At 39.0% G+C, this 17729-nt stretch overlaps 2 protein-coding genes across 2 annotated transcripts; one reads left to right on the forward strand and one right to left on the reverse strand.

Annotated features, from left to right (window-relative positions):
* The first annotated feature begins 6515 nt into the window (after window positions 1-6515).
* On the forward strand, window positions 6516-15139 carry LOC141442017 (EARP and GARP complex-interacting protein 1). Its single transcript, XM_074106931.1, has 9 exons — window positions 6516-6685; window positions 6890-7024; window positions 7273-7419; window positions 8381-8467; window positions 10002-10193; window positions 10497-10621; window positions 10759-10860; window positions 13001-13126; window positions 14746-15139. Exons 1-9 carry the CDS (start codon window positions 6644-6646, stop codon window positions 14906-14908), a joined length of 1119 nt encoding a protein of 372 aa, XP_073963032.1. The 5' UTR covers window positions 6516-6643; the 3' UTR covers window positions 14909-15139.
* Window positions 15140-15656: 517 nt separating this feature from the next.
* Window positions 15657-17673, reverse strand: l(1)G0004 (RNA-binding protein pno1). Its single transcript, XM_074106933.1, has 3 exons — window positions 17285-17673; window positions 16639-16801; window positions 15657-16027 (listed from the first exon to the last, which is right to left on the reverse strand). Exons 1-3 carry the CDS (start codon window positions 17518-17520, stop codon window positions 15683-15685), a joined length of 744 nt encoding a protein of 247 aa, XP_073963034.1. The 5' UTR covers window positions 17521-17673; the 3' UTR covers window positions 15657-15682.
* Window positions 17674-17729: the final 56 nt, after the last annotated feature.

Genomic DNA, 17729 nt, shown 5'->3' on the forward strand with positions numbered 1-17729 from the left:
TAAATATTAAGGGGGCCCCCATACAACAAACGTGATTTTTCCCCGCGTTTTTTGCTTATGTCTAAGTGTTGCGTAGATGAATGGTACGGAACCTTCCGTGCGTGAGTTTTTTTTATTATTATTTTTTATTTATTACCCTTTTCTAAGTTTCCAGATTTTTGATAATCTTTACTCAAGTGGTAATGACAGACAGACCGACAAACGGACGACGGACGGATGGACGGACGGACAGACAGACGGACAGACAGACAGACAACCAGGAATCCACATAAATTCGATTCCCACAGAGTTGCATAATTTTTTTTACATAGCATAGTTATTTTAACAAGATCTTTAACATTTAAAAGTTGTTGACGACCAGATGGCCTAGTGGTTAGAGAACCTGACTACGAAGCTTGGGTCCCGGGTTCGATTCCCGTGTCGGGGCAGAAAATTTGTATGCAAAAATACGAATGTTTTGTTCTCGGGTCTTGGGTGTTTAATATGTATTTAAGTATGTATCTATCTATATAATTATATTTATCCGTTGCTTAGTCCCATAACACAAGCTTGCTAAGCTTACTTTTGGACTAGGTCAATTGGTATGAATGTTTCCCGTGATTTTTATTTTTTTATTTATAAAAGTCCACAAAATTTAAAGTCAGGTAGGTACCAAAACTTTTCTCTATGCAGGTTACTTATTCGTCGATTTTGATTTTGATTTTGATTTTGATTATACACCAATTTTAATTTATATTTTGGAAAAATCCTGTAGGAACTGTCAGAAAGCACTCGGTTAACTTAAAAGGCGGCGGCGATCGCTTTCACTGATGTGAGATTAATTTTCGTGTGTGGCATTCAAAATATATGTACACTTATTTTAAATTATATTTTTGAAAAATCCAGTATTAATTGTCAGAAAGCACTCGGTTAAATTAAAAGCGGTGATTGCTTTCATTAATGTGACATTCATTTTTACGGTGTGGCATTCAAAATATACGAGTATGTCACACTTATTTTAATTTTTATTTTGAAAAAATCTAGTATTAATTGTCAGAAAGCACTCGGTTAAATTGAAAGGCGGCGGTGATTGCTTTCACTAAGGTGACCCGGCGGTTGCTCGTTTTCTCCCTATCATATAGAAAAGGCCAAATCTTAGAGAGAGAATTTCCTGCGGAAGGGTTAAACCTAAGTAAACAACATTTTCTATGTAAATACTGAACGTAGTTACCAGAAATACTTCCGTCATTTTTCAATATTCCATGATCCATGACTACTTATACTTGTTTGTTAAATAAAATTGGCATCTGGTGTCATTTTATGGAATGACTTCATGATCATTTCATTAGTAACAAGTAGGTGACTGTACCTATCTACTCAGAAAATATTTACGGTCAGTCGTCTGGTTGATGTGGAGTTAGGTTAAGTACAGAGTACAAAAGATACATTCATAGTCATGGCAGACGGACGGAATCGACATAGCCATATGGAATTAGCTCGTTGAAGTGGCAATGTGAGGGCCATTATAACGGATCTAAACCTAATCTATACAATAAGCCAGGTCTTCTCTTTTTACGAGTATATTATAAAAGGACCTTACTCGCTAACTCATCAACGCCCAGGCTAAACCTTTAAACCTAGAAAGCATTTTTTTTCTCATGCAGGCATACTTATTATTTTTAAGACGTAAAAAAGGATTAAGAATAGTACATTGTGCATTAAGGGGCGTAAGAAGGGGATTGCTAACGAGAGTCTGTCAGAAGCCCGACGCCGGAGGCGGAGGGCTTTTAATGACTCGAGTTTGTAATCCCCTTACGGCCCGTGATACACACAATGATTTTCATCACATTGCGAGGAAAACAAATACAAAAAATGAAATTAACTTGTGTTAAACAGAACAAATACAGGGGGCTACAGCAAAATTCGAGAATCGAACTTTGTATCGTACCGTCCCACTCACTCTCATATAAATTAATATTTGCGCCAGCAAAACGATACGAACTTCTATTTTCGAATTGCATAGTAGCCCCCCTGATTGACAATTTTTTTCGAGTCGTCTACCATAGATACTTATATACGTAAATCCATAACTCCCGCGGGAAACAATTGAGGCCATTGTCATTTAGTATACTGGCATGGAATAACATCTTTGACGAGCAAGTGTGATGAAAAGGATTTTTCGAAACGCAACCCGTAAGAGGGGGAAAGGGAATTGAAAGATTGTGTGGAAGTCCAGCATTTTAAAAAGATAGATGAAAAAAATAAATTATAGGTAGGTAAGCTAACAATCAGAGACTTAGAAACACTTATAGGGGTTTATAGGGGTTTTTGGATAAGGTTGATTATTGAATTCAAAAATTTACGCTATCTGTCTAAAACGACCGTCTGTCTATATTTAAATAAATATATCCTCCGAAATCAATTAAAAACACGAAAAAATATAAAAAAGAGAAAAGATTTAAGAAGAGAGTATCGTAGAAAATCTATGTTACCCAATTTTGAACATGAACTACCGTGAGACTCACTCACATAACATATGAAGTAAGCCCGGATACCACGTTAAAAATCGAGGTTAGCACGACACGTTTCGGGCTAATTCTTAACCCTTCCTCATTATTCATAAATACCCCAAATTTAAAGCGATCGAAGCTGCGGGTATACGCTAGTATTTAATATTTGTCGCATGTTTTGAAGGTAGGTACACTGCGCGTGCGCCTACGTATAGGTTGCGCCACGAGAAATGAAGTGAATGATTAGCAGATTTTGTTGTAGACACACCGCTACATAAAGAACTGATTGCATAAAAGGAGCAAGCAAGTTAATGTCAAAATTCCTCTCTCATTTCCTGATAAGTATGTTCTTGTGACCTCAACTCTGGTGGCACTGCCTAAATGTTGCCAGTTTTTGAAAACCCCATACCATCATCATAGTCATATCGGAACGGAAATATTGGCGCTCCGTTTTGGAGAAGATAATAAAATGAAGGTTTCTAAACAAAACACGTAGTCCAGATTACCGCGCCGGACGTCCCGCCGGAACCAAACCCTGATAGACGTGGGAACATCCTTCGCGTTTACCTACCACACTATAATCGCGTAAGTACTATGATATAATTGTATTACTCACTATCGCCGTTAACAAGTTTAATTAAGAATAATAATATTATTTGAACTGGAAGGTCATCCATAAACGTCACACATTGTTCAGACGGCTTATGGCACATAATGGGAGCTGAAAATGTTCAAAATTGGTGTGACGTTCTTTATGGATGGCCTTTTTTGTACATAATTGAATTTTACAGTGCATTGGTTTCGACTGTATGATGTTTTTTTATTTATAAATAAATCTAATATATAAGTCTCGGGTCACAGTGTTTGTGACTAAACTAGACCGATTAATATGTTTTTTTTTGTGTTTCGATAGGTCTGAGAATAGGACGTAAACGTAAACTATTTTTCATACTTCTACGCGGACGGAGTCGCGGGCAACAGCTAGTAAATACATAAAATAAAAGATAATATATTGGGTTACTTTGACTGAAGGCCCCTGTATATACGGATATGCCAAAGGAAACTTTCCGAAATTGTTTCATATAGGATTTTCGGAAACTTCTCACAATTTTGTATGGGGATTATTCTTTCCGTTTTTTAAATTCAAATTTCTTATATTTCTTGTGAAAATTTCCAGAAATTTCCAAGAACTTTCCCAACTTTTTGGAAACTTTCTGCAACTTGCAAATCTAGCGTATTTAAAGTTAACAGCTCCAAGGGGCCTGCTTACCTAGTAGACCTGAGTAAGTATTTAATATTCAGCTTGATAATTTAATAGGTAATTTAATATTAAATTATCAAGCGAATTTAAGAAAAAACTAAATATTTTTTTGGCTGAAAAGGCGTACCTACTACTCCATCAGGCGGGACTTTTTAGAATATACTTAAATATATTTAAAAAAAAACTGAAAATCGTTCCATATGCGCCACGAAATGCCGACATGGCCAATAAGGCACTTTTTTTAGCTGTCGTGTTTTACCGACCGTGGCGGTCAAAGGGTTAAATATAAGGCAATATTTGTATGCCTTGGGGCACCACATAGTGAAACTCAAAAAACATAATTTACGAGCCAAATCAATGTTACCTATGTTGAACAAATGAATAAAAGATTACTTATTATGATTATGATAGTTACACGCATTCCTTCTCTGAGATTTTCGAAATTCATGTGCGAAATTACATTAAAATTTACCTTTATGGTGAAGGAAACCTGGATAAACCTGCGATCCATTCAATGATGTGTGTAGTTCCCAATTCGCACTGGACCTCGTAGAAACTATTGCTTGCTCTTTCATTCTGGGAGATGGTCTGTGCTCAGTAGTAGCACCTAATAATAAAATAGATTGGGATGATCATGATGATGATGTTTCCTGAGAAAGAGGGTCTCAGGGGAAGAGATCCTATACCTAAGGGTTCCGTTCTTGCCGATTGAGGTAAGGAAACCTAAAAATGTTGAAAATCACTCTGAAGGTACGCGGGTCCATATCTGCTCGCATAGGTACTTATTGAAATCCGAATGTAATGTTTGTCTGACATCAAAGTCAAAGTCAAAATATCTTTATTCAATTTAGGCTATAACAAGCACCTATGAATGTCAAAAAAAATCTACCACCGGTTCGGAAAAACCTCTGCTGAGAAGAATCCGGCAAGAAACTCAACGAGGTATATATATTTTTTTTTAAAACAGATTTACAATATTATTATTATGTATGTAACATCACAAGTATTTAACACAACTTTATTTTTAACACAGTAGGTTCGCTATTTGAAGGGATCGCTAATGCGGATCGGAATTATTTCCAAATATCCCTGTCCATGATATAATCATTAACTTTATAATACGCCTTTGATATTAATGTCTTCTTGACAATAGATCTGAATTTTGTATCCGTTTCATTTATAATATTTTTTGGAATTTTATTATAAAAACGTTTGTCATAACTCAATTTTTCAGAATTGTTATAAAACAAACCAAACCTAACCTACATTTTTCTATAGAATGACCATTAAGAATTTAAAAATAAGCTACGGTTTCAGTGGGAAAAAAATTATGACAAAAAATAATTCGGACCAACATTATGACTTGCGAAAAGTACCTACTTACCTACCTAAGTATGCGAACTTTGGCGTGCCCACGTACGCACTTTGCCAGCGATTCTTAACCTGTGGTCCACGGACATATGAGGCGGTATGGGGTCCCCGTCATATCTATGGACATTTGAATCAATAAAAATTGACCTAAATTTATTCTTGGGTTTTTTATTAGGGAAATTGTGCTTGTTTTTCTAGGGGTTCGCGGACTAAAAAAAGGTTAAGAAACGCTGCACTATGCGGCTAGCCGCGCGGTTTGAGCGCACCTTCCCTCTTCAAAGTATCGCTTGAGAAAGAGACGTCGCGTTAAACTGCGCGGTCAGCCGCAAGTGCGTGCGTGTCCTTAACCATGATCCTTCCTTTCGTTAACAATTAGAGCTACATTTATAAGTTGTTTATTAGCAATTTTCCCACTGCAACAAAGAAAACTGTAATAGTAGGATCGATTCGCAATTATAACAGCGTTCGAGGAAAACTCGTACGTAACTCTATTTTCATCTATTTGTCATTCATTTGTTTCTATTATTAAGCAAACTTCATGCTTGTTTACTAACATACAACTAGGTTTTATCCATATCCATAGCCAAAATACCTACCACAAACGCCAAAACACGTGGAGGTAAATATTACTCGAGTGTTTTGGCGTGATAAGCCCCGATTGTGGTATTATGACTACCTCTATGTATGAGTGAAAATCACGAATAAGGTTTTCCACGGCTCCGTGAAGAATCTATCCCTATCCCCCGGGATCTATGCAATTTTCAGGATAAAAAAATAGTTTATGTCCATTCCTGGGTCTCAAACAATCTCCATACCAAATATCGTCTAAATCAGTTCAGCGTTTTAAGATGAAGACAGACAGACAGACAAAATTACTTTCGCATTTATAATATTACCTACCTCCTAAGGAAAAAAAGAAAAATACGGGACCAGTTATAGAATTTCGTTCTACCAGAGAAAGATACAAATAAAAACAAGAATAAATAAATACTCACACGAGTTATTTACTCAGTATTTCTGGGCGACCGAGCTCCGCTCGGGCTATAACTCGAAAGCACGTGTTTTCTCTGAGATAAGACCAAGCTGAAGCTATATATTAGGTCGATAATTCGCCCCCGAAAACCCCACATAGAACATTTCAGTGAAATCATTAGAGCCGTTTCCGAGACCTTCTCGCCTTGGTGTGGTTCGTCCATTTAAGCTTAACATAAATTTTTCATTCCAGGTGCTGCAAATTTGCAGCTATTGTTTTTAATAATTATTCGTTTGTTTTTTCTTATTTGTTACTCTGTGTATTGTAAGTCCATGTTTTTTTATTTTTATTTTGTGAAATTGGCATAAGCTGATAGCCGAGGTGCCAATGCTTTTAATAACAAAAAAAAATGAACTGTCATTAAGCTGTCAATGTCAGGAGGCACGTCATCTCTCTGGCACCGAGTTTTTGTTCGATTTCTCAATAAACAAACAATGTTTTTGAGACATTATCTTATTAAATAGCTTTTGATTTGCCAAATAAGTAGCTATGGATGAGGGGAACTCCATCATATATGGTTTAGAACACCAGGTAAGCCTTTTCCTTATAAAAACCAAATAAAACTGTAGTTTCCGTAACGCAAAAACTTCGCTACATTTGACCCACGATTTTACTTACAATACGGCACTTTATCTACTTCATTACTGATTTTTATTGTACAAAAATATCTTATTATGGTTTGAAATATATATTTAAAGTTATATTTAATGCTTATGATGATTAAATTGGATACAGACGCGTGCATTGTCGCCCCAGTATGGTGAGAGCGATGCGATTCGTTTTCTCATTGGAACACAAAGCTTGAAGCCGGGCACCAACCAGGTGCATGTTGTGGAGTTGGAAGAAGATACGGGAGCCCTGCATACTAAGGTATAAACACAATATATACGCAGTATTTCATATTTTACAAAACTTAAGCAGTGATCGTAATATTATAGGCGGAGTCGATTTACTTCCACTTATCAGGTCTTCCTCATACCTGTTTACTTGTAAAATAGACTTGTAAACAATCTATTGAATAAATCTCTTTGATTTTTATTTTTTATTTTAGATTTTGTTGAGCAAATGTATTGCTAATAAAAAACAAACTAAATAATATTCTAATGTGCAATAAACAGGTGTTCCGGCATGAGATTGGTGAGATATGGCAGCTGCGGTGCTCTCCTCATGACGCAGCGACGTTACTGACTGTCCACAACGCGTATGACCCCATAGCCCAGCAGTGTGCCATGGGGGTTTCCATCTACAAACTGCCCACTGTGGAGGTTAATTTTTTTTATTATATTATATATAGGTTGTACATAGGTGTCATATCACTATTTTGTCCATATTTTTTTATTTAATTAACTAAAGAATTAGGTTTAGAAGCCGTGGTGGCCAAGTGGTTTGACCTATGGCCTCTCAAGCAGAGGATCGTGGGTTCAAATCCTGGCTTGCACCTCTGTTTTTCGGAATTCATGTGCGAAATTACATTTGAAATTTACCACGAGCTTTACGGTGAAGGAAAACATCGTGAGGAAACCTGCACAAACCTGCGAAGCAATTCAATGGTGCATGTGAAGTTCCCAATCCGCACTGGGCCCGCGGGGAACTACGGCCTGAGCCCTCTCATTCCGAGAGGAGGCCTGTGCCCAGCAGTGGGACGTATATAGGCTGGGATGATGATGACTAAAGAATTAGATATTTGTTGAAAAAATATAACTGACTGACTAATTATATATTTCTTAGAATCTAGCCTGTTAGGCCTAGGCCTTACACTACAAAGTTCGATTTTCGAACTTCGTATCATACCGTCCTGCTCACGCTAATAGTATTTTAATGAGAGTGTGAAAAAAACGACATGATCCGAACTTCAAGTTTTAATTCAATATAGATATCGTTGATGCTGTACAGTCAGCAACAAAAGTAGTGGATCACTTTTTTACTTTGTTGTTTTAACACATTTGTCAAATTTGTATGGTGTTAAGTATGTTGCTGTAAAACAACAAAGTACAAAAGTATGCAGTTACTTTTGATGCTGACAGTACAGTGCATGAGTTTAACAACAATCATATCAGTTCGTCATTTTAACTTTTTTAACAAGTCCATACATTTTCAAAAATATTAAACTATAGCTTTGTTTGACGTGTATAATTATTTTCGTCAGACCGAACATGGTCAAAAATATTCAATACAAAATGTTAATGAAATTCATATGCTGAAGCTGTTTGTTATTTTTGCCGTCAGGTGATTCCCAAAGACCTTGATGAGTTGAGCGCTATGCAGAGCAGGAACGCTGAGGACCTGGAACATGTGACAACTATCAGGCCGGAGGTTAGTTTTCATTTTTGAAACTTATACATAAGTGCTCATCATAATTTTTGCTACATCATTTTTTTCCTGCTAAAACCGTAAGTTTTTTAAGAATTTTTCAATAATAATAATGTCATTTATTTTAGATTATTATCCATAGTTTGTTAGTTGTAAAGCCATATTGTTATGTTAGTGGGCCAATCAACTTTTTTACCGACACTAATCTGTCTGCGACATTTTTCAAACAATTGCAGATTTTTGTAAGTAACCATGTTTTTTCTGTAATTTAATAGATGGTGTACATGAATACATACCATCCTACGTAAGTTCAACCTATTAAACCGTGAATTATCTTGTTGGAAGTACGATTTTTTGGTAACGCAGGAGACGCCCGAAGTGTCGGTAAAATAGTTGATTGGCCCTAGTAAGTAAATATATTTACATTAAGAACAATTCAATACTAGCTACTTAATTAGGAATTGGTTGTTACATGCAAGCGATTCCAATGGTAGAAGAACGGGCCGTCCAGATGCTTTGCCACCGTGCGCAGAAGGCTGTTGGGGCTGTTGGCGAGGCGCTACAGGGACGCGGCGCGCTTGCGCATGATCGATGATTTTAAATAATCCCCTTTCGGAACTGGTCAATATTCAATAAATTTGTGTGGTTCTTAAGATTCACTTTTTCTCAAAAATATTAGTGTTTTATGTGGATGGGCCCTGGCATCACACGGTTGCACGTGAATGTACATTCACACAAATACTTGAGACCAAAGAAATCGAGCCACCCTTGCAAATTTTTACGTTTCCATGATAACACTTACGACCTAAAAAACATAAAAATCAACGTAAAAATTGCAAGGGTGGCTCGATTTCTTTGCTCCCAAGTATATTGACCAGTTCTGAAAGGGCTATAGTAAAAAGCAAGAAACAAAAAAAACATTACGCCGAAAGAAGCAAAAAGGGCCCATACTCAGCGTATTGCCACGGCAAGCCGCAGTGCTGCTTTTCAGTCAAATCATCCCAGCCTATATACGTCCCACTGCAGGGCACAGGCCTCCCCTCAGAATGAGAGGGCTTGGGCAGTAGTTCCTACGCGGGCCCAGTGCGGATTAGGAACTTCACACACACCATTGAATTGCTTCGCAGGTTTGTGCAGGTTTCCTCACGATGTTTTCCTTCACCGTAAAGCTCGTGGTAAATTTCAAATGTAATTCCGCACATGAATTTCGAAAAACTCAGAGGTGCGAGCCGGGGTTTGAAACCCACGATGCTCTGCTTGAGAGGCCATAGGTCAAACCACTCTGCCACCACGGCTTCACCACTCTGCACCACGGCTTTGAGCCGTGATTGCAGAGCTTTTCAGTATGATTGAGTAATTCAACACTCGTGGCACTACTTTTTTTCTCGTACTCGCCATCGGATTGGATGAAGATGGTTCATGACTTGCATGGGAATAAGGCCACTGCCGTATTCTCCTTTTATAACACTTGGCGTCTTTTCAGCCTCACAACGTTGTTATCAATGGACTACTTATATATCTATTTATATCCTTCTAGAAGCCGGAAGAAGAGGTCCGCTGCGCGGAGTGGCACTCCACGGACCCGGGGCGCGTGGGGGTCGTGTACGAGGGCCGGCTGGCGGTCGTGGACCTCGCGTCGGGGGCTGCGCTGGCGGCCGCGGCGCCCGACGGCCGCGCCAGGCTCAAGTTCACTGCCGGCAAGTGGAACCCGCACCAGGGACACTCACAGGTCAAATATTATTACTATTGCAATAGACTAGTACTTTTAGGATACTAAATCAGTTAAAAAAAATACAGCAATACAACCGTTCACCATGCTGCCAGATTTTACACTATCAATGCCAACAACGACAACAATGCAATGTTGTTTCTCTGAAGATGAGCTCTGGTTGCATTCGAAACACGTCAGTGTAGTGTGGTGGTGATAGATAGGTTTGTGTGGTCATGCGCGGGTGAGCAAAGTAACTGTTTCAGTTCATTGATATGGACCTCCGGAAAGTAACGCCTGATTCAATAAATGAATCTATTACAGTTCGCGGTGCTGCAAGACATGCACATAAAGTGTTACGACACGCGCGCGGACGGCGCCAAGCCCGCCTGGACCATAGACAACGCGCACCGCCAGCTGGCCAGAGACCTCGACTTCAACCCTAACAGGTACAGTCAACATCAACACGCGCGGACTTGATTTGACTTGACTTTGACAAATAAACATAACGAATTTAAAAAAAAAGATGTATAATGTGTGTATTTTGGTTAGGCATTAATTTAAGACTTTCTTTATTTGGTTACAGACAGTTTCATGTCGCGAGCGCGGGCGACGACGGAGCCTTGAACATTTGGGACTACAGGAACGGCAAAGAGCCTATATTCAGCAGAAGCGACCACTCTCACTGGTAACAAATGGCATTTCTATATCGAGAGTACAGTCGCCAGCACCAATATCTGACACAAAAGAGCGTCCATAAATATCTGATATACGACTCTTTTTGTAAGGCTGTTAGGACGTGTCAAATGTTTTTTGCACGCTCCGCTGTGGCAGATATGAACACAAGCGGCTGTACCATTGCAGGGCGTCGCTTAACCTGTCCACGCAAAATTTATGCCCCGCATTGCCGCTTGCGTTGGCTCTTATTGTGGTATTTCTATTAGTTTTATTAGTTGTGCTGCCCTCTATAACATGGTGTTTGTATTTATTGCTCTGAAGCGCTAATGAGGGCTATCGCGAATGAATTCGCCGTTAGAGGCGCTAGTGTAGCGTGAGGTCTCCGAAATGTCAAATCTCATAGTTTTTGGGTGAGCTACGCGGGTTTATTTACAATAAGATTTTTTTTGTGAATATTTTGCATAACCTGAAATTAATTATGGCAATTATGCATTACGGGGCAATGAATTTCTGTGTTTTGAGACAGTTTTGTCTTTCGGAAACTTTTGTCCTCCCTTTTTTTCCGAACAAAACGGGACTAAGCAACACTGTGATTGCTGGATATTTTTATGGTACGGTTTTAAAGTGTTTTAAATATGATTTTAATATAAACTTTGTTTTAACGCCCGTAATAACAGGCTCTGAAAGCCACACTTAAAAACCTCACGCAACAGTGCGCCATCTAGTGAGACAAAAAACGATAGCCCTCATTGCTAACCAAAACCTCTATATACATATACTGCTTGTGTTGATGTTCAATAGAGTCATTGTATTGTAGGGTCAAACAACTTTTAACATGCAACTCAGAAGACTTCAGTGCGCTGGGTGAAGGCAATAGTGGCATAAGTATAATATTAAAATAACTAGTAGTGTATTGTAATGATCTGACCGTAACAGAACAGCCATTGCTAGTTATTTTAATATTGTCACTTATGCCACTATTGCTTTCACCCAGCGAGTGATACACTTTGTTGGGAAAATGTTAGCAACGTGTATTATTAGCAAGCTTAGGCAATGAGCCATAAAGGAATTGCCTTAGGCACGAAATGATTTTCTCGCTCAAGAAACGAACAAAAGATATAAGATCCTGTGTGAGTAAAAGAGACACATATATTAACAGTTGATCGCTGGCTGTTCACACTGTCGGCGAGGACTCGCTCTTACATCTTTTGTCGCAGCGACAAAGCTATAAAACTCGCTGAGCTATAGATACTCGCTCAGCGATGTCAGCTTGGCGGCCGCCCCGCACGAGCGAGTCGAGTGGAGCGAGTAATCGCCCGTCGCACGCGAACACTCGCTTACAGCCAGCGACAAAACTACACTCGCTTCTCGCTGCTCGGCTCGCCCACTCGTTTCTAGTTACTCGCTCTACTCGCTTCTCGCTCATCGTCGGCGGTGGGACAAGTGCCTTAAACTGTCACAATTCACTTTTAGTGGATTTGTACCCCATAAAATCATACTTTTAATAAGTAACTCAGGAGACGTTACCATGGCAACAGGTACACTATAAAGTTGATTGAATGATATTGTAACGGATAACTCACGTCTTAAATCGAGTTTAACTCGACATGTTTCGGGCTAATTCGTAGCCCTTCATCATAGGAGCACGCGACTCGGCGACTTGCTCAACACACGCACTGCGCGCCACCGCTCTGCTCGCGCGACTACGCGCGTTACCATATCATTTAATAATAAATAAATAATAAATATAACGGGACAATTAACACCAATTAACCTAGTCCCAGCTTAGCTTATCTATTGATGCTGTTGTACTATAAAAAGGTTGCCTGAAGAGGCTCTTAAGCGCCGCCTATTGCTCACCGCTGTGTATGTATACTAGGTGATAAAGAGTCTTTGTACTGTACAGCAACGATTAATGATACATACTTAAATACATATTAAACACCCAAGACCCGAGAACAAACATTCGTATTTGTCATACAAATATCTGCCCCGACACGGGAATCGAACCCGGGACCTCAAGCTTCGTAGTCAGGTTCTCTAACCACTAGGCCATCTGGTCGTTTAATATGAGCAGTCTCACGGTATTTTCATGTTCAAAGTTGATTGACCCTGCATTGTATTGTATTGTATTGTACTGTATTGTACAGGGTGTGGACGGTCCGCTACAACTGTTACCACGAGCAGCTGCTGCTGACGGGCAGCTCGGACGCGCGCGCGCTGCTCACCGCCGCGCCCAGCGTCTGCCGCGACCCCGACGACGATAAACAGCCCGTGTCAGTACATTAACAGACAGTCACAGTCCAAATGACGCCACAGTAACAGGCAAAACCACGCCAGTCACAAGTGATTGTGAGGCTGTGAAGTGTCAGTCACAACCACAGAGTCAAGATCACGCCACAGTCACAATCACAGCCTTATTCACAACCACGCCATAGTCAAAACCACGCCACAGTCACAACCACAGCCACAGTCACATATGATGGTGAGGCTGTGAAGTCTCAGTCACAACCACAGAGTTAAAACCACGCCACAGTCACAACCACAGCCACAGTCACATATGATGGTGAGGCTGTGAAGTCTCAGTCACAACCACAGAGTTAAAACCACGCTACAGTCACAACCACAGCCACAGTCACATATGATGGTGAGGCTGTGAAGTCTCAGTCACAACCACAGAGTTAAAACCACGCCACAGTCACAACCACAGCCACAGTCACATATGATGGTGAGGCTGTGAAGTCTCAGTCACAACCACAGAGTTAAAACCACGCCACAGTCACAACTACAGCCACAGTCAAAACCACGCCACAGTCACAACTACAGCCAGACTCGAATTCAAGAGAAGAAAAGTTTAATTTCCAGCGCTGAGGGTTCTTTTACTTGTCTTACTTTTTTTTAGGGTTTTTTAAATTCACCACAATTTTAATCAGTAAAGGTGCGACCAAACCGCTGCTTATAAAACGGCGACGGCACGGAATCGCAGTGACGCACCGTATGTGCACACCGTTTTTTTTTTGCATGCTTTCCACACCGCGTCTTAAAATACGCAAACGGTGCGGAATCGCAGTGACGGGCCGTAAACGAGTCTTGACGTAGCAAAATTTGAAATATGCAAATTGGGTAGGTACCTTTAGTTTTCTACGATGGTCCAATTTTATTTCTTATCGATAGTAGACTTATAATGTAGCTCACTCCTGTAGATAAATGAATTGAAACTTTAATTCGGCAAAACCAGACGTTTGGTGAGTTTAATACGTTTTGTGCCTTGGTCTGTTTTATTTAAAAAAAAGAAGTCGTATTGACAGCTGTCAGTTGTCAAATGTCACCAGCACCAATATCTGACACCTAAAACGGCAAAAGTGAAAGCCATAAAAAAAATATCTGACACCAATCTGACACAACAAGCGTGCATAAATATCTGATACGACTCTATTTCTAGGGCCGGAAGGACGTGTCAGATATTTTTGCACGCTCCGCTGTGGCAGATATTAATGCAGGTGACTGTACGTACGTGTTTGTACGTATGTGTCGTTGTGTGTACAGCCACTGTGCAGCTGTCAATACGACCTCCTTTTTTTTTATTCAAACAGACCAAGACGCAAAACCTGTTTACCTATTAATCTCACCAAACGTCTGGTTTGCCGAAATAAAGTTTCAATTTATTTTTACAAAAAAAACGGAAACTGAAAAAAATATCTATCTACAGGAGTGAGCTACATTATAAGTCTACTATCGATAAAAAATATAATATGGACCATCCCAGAGAACTATAAGGTACCCAATTGATATTTTTTGGTTATGCCTGCACAGTGCACAAATGAACTGTGCAGGCATAACCATTTTATACTAGTGTCACATTACAAGACAGCATAACATAAGCTATTCTTTCCAGACTGGAGGATGGAGTGCTACAGTCGTACGAGCAGCACGAAGACTCTGTGTACTGCGCCGAGTGGAGCGCCGCGGAGCCCTGGACCTTCGCCTCGCTCAGCTGCGACGCGCGGCTCGTACTGTCTCGCGTGCCACGACACTTCAAGTACAAAATACTGCTCTAAGAAATTTATCCGAGAATGTTTAGGGGCCACTATTAACCCCGCTCCCCCACGTCGGAAACAAATCTCTAAGTCTACATACGCACTATGGTCAACCGCGCCGCCTTCATTCTTCAAAGTATCGCTTGAGAGAGAGACGGCGCGCTTTAGGGCCTCTGCTGACTCACGCGGGTGCACTGTTTGGCTGTTCGGCGTGTTTGTTTCATGTCATTGTTTCTCTGCTTTTTTTTTTAATTAAACATATTGAAACAGCTCGCCAAGCCGTGCACCTATGCGAGTTAACAGAGACCCGTATAATCCTATAGACAATATGGATAGAATCCCACTTGTTTGGCAATAGAAATGAGTCAACAATCTTGAGATGTGTATTTATTGATAAATTGGTTTAAAAATAAATTCCTTTTACATATGTATGAGAAACTAAGTATAACACTATGCCACTGTGTCGTCATAACATAATATAGTCATGTTGGTACTTATTATATAAAAGTATTTTTCATTAAAAAGACAGCTGAAGGTTATTTCTAAATTATTGTTGCTAAAAAAAAAGGATTAGTTAATCTGTCATCTCCCAGGATAACAGGATCAAAGGAATTTGGGCACAAATTTGTGCCTCTGGGAGAGGACAGGTTAATTAGCTTGTGCAATGAACTGCTAGGTTTAATAAAGCTTTAAGATTTACTTTCACATCATTATTAAAAATATTAAGCAATTAAGTTAAGTAAATTGTTGATGAAATAAAACCATGTAATTGCAAACCATAAATATATTTATTATCTACATCCTCTGCGCTACCCTATTTGCAACATTCCTCAAATTGCCATAGACTTTAGAAGGTGGTGAACCCATAATGAGGTTGCATATCGCTCTCCTGGCCAGAGCAATATTTTGGTAGCTCCCCAGGATATGGATCTTGGAATCAGCGAGGACTATTCTGGTCTTTGTCACATTTTCTATGGTGAATTTGGTTCGACCTGCTTTGCCTGCCAAGCGGCCGATGGCTCTGCCCAAATGGTCTCCTTGTAGAGTTTTCACATCTTTGATTTCGAAAGATTCTACGAAAAGATCATCTAGTCGGAGTAGAGCCAATGCATCTTCAATATCAAATCCATAGATGAATGCCTGAAATTAAATAAAATGTGAAATGAGACTAACATAATGGCCTCTGAAGTAAAAGTAGTTTTATTTCTAAACTCAACAAGAATTTTGAGTTAAAAAAAAGTGTTCTGGTTATCAGCAACATAAAGATATGGTAAAGCAATTTGTAATTATATTTAACTAGGTGTTGTATGCAACTTCATCTGTGAATAATTTGTTTCTCATACTCCTGCGGGAACTGTATTATAAAAATACAACCAAATTGATAACCCCTTCCTTTTTTTGAAGTCTCTTAAAAAATTCTGGGATAATACTAACAATACCATAATGTTACAAATGTAATGTAATGTATGTATGTTTTGTGTGTGTGTTATAATGTTTGTTCTCGGGTCTTGGATGTTTAATATGTATATAAATATGTTTATCCGTTGCCTAGTTTCCATAGTACAAGCTTTGCTTAGGTTTGGGACTAGGTCAATCGGTGACAAGTGTTCCATGATATTTATTTATTTTATTTATAACTATTTCATTCTCAGATCAGAGACCAATTTCATCATGATTTGTTAATTACTTCACGTGTGAAAGAATAACAAATATACTCATTCACATTCATTTTATAATAGAGTGAGAATTACCTTAACAAAATCTGCAGCCTTCTGCAAATTAGCTATGTCCTTAGTTTCGGGTCCAACTCGTATCTCAACATTGCGGGTCTTTGTGTTGAATCTGACCTGGAGGAACAGATGCTCCACGATTGGTGTGAAGATCTTCAGCCAGGCCTCTTTCAGGGGTGTATATCTGTAATCAGTATTATTTATCATTTTAGTACCTAATTGGTGAGTGTGCAGATCCTAATTGGTTCTAGACTTATATGGGAAGTCAAAAATGATCTTTTTTAAATTTAAGTTATAACAAGCACTTATGAATGTTGAAAAAAACTTGAGAAGAATCCGGCAAGAAACTCAACAAGGTGAATGAGCCAATCTTTTATTAAAATTTGATAATTACTTCAGGTTTCATTTTCTTTTTTAATTAGTACCCCGGAGTGAGATGTGTGTTAAATAAGAGTGTAGTCTCAAATATCATACAGTTTGAATATTATTTATATCTGTGACATTCAATTAATGCTTACATATTCATTAATCAGTAATGACATTTCTAGCAGTCTTTTTTCTCTTTGTAAAAATGTAGAAAATATTAGTTGTGCCTGCTTTTGTTTAACTTAATGTTTCAGATATTTCTAAAAATAACCAAAGACCAGTAAACTCTTAGAGGTTATACCTGTGGGCTGGAACTGCGACTTTTCTCATGTTAACTTTAGATTCATTGGGCTCCTGATTTTTCTTCGCTCTCTTTGCTCTAGGACGTTTATGTTTCGCCTTTCCCTGGATGCCATTGTGTTCTTCTACTTCCATTACATCCCCAGATTCCGACACAGCTCTCCTTTTGACATTTTTGAGTTTTATTGGGTTTTTTGCTGGCAGAAACTCATCGACATTAATATTTTCAACTTCCATTTTTATTTTTCCTTGAAACTGGAGCACTTAACAGTAAATATAAGCTGATAATAATTAAAGTTATTGAAAAATAAAAACCACGATCTCACATGGTTCACAAATGACAGCAGCTGTCAAAGAGAAGAGGAGGAAGGGGAGAAATCGTACTTTCCGAATATTTCCGATACACTTGGTGCAAGAAGTACAACCATCAGCGCTTTTATTGTAAT

This window comes from Choristoneura fumiferana, chromosome 24, assembly GCF_025370935.1.
Source record: "Choristoneura fumiferana chromosome 24, NRCan_CFum_1, whole genome shotgun sequence".
NCBI lineage: Eukaryota > Metazoa > Arthropoda > Insecta > Lepidoptera > Tortricidae > Choristoneura > Choristoneura fumiferana.

Bases quoted from the DNA above. Each gene is read 5' to 3' on its own strand.
- LOC141442017 (XM_074106931.1), top strand. From the start codon at position 6,644: ATGGATGAGGGGAACTCCATCATATATGGTTTAGAACACCAG. The intron at 6,686-6,889 runs GTAAGCCTTTTC...AATTGGATACAG, and splicing joins TATATGGTTTAGAACACCAG to ACGCGTGCATTGTCGCCCCA. The intron at 7,025-7,272 runs GTATAAACACAA...TGCAATAAACAG, and splicing joins CGGGAGCCCTGCATACTAAG to GTGTTCCGGCATGAGATTGG.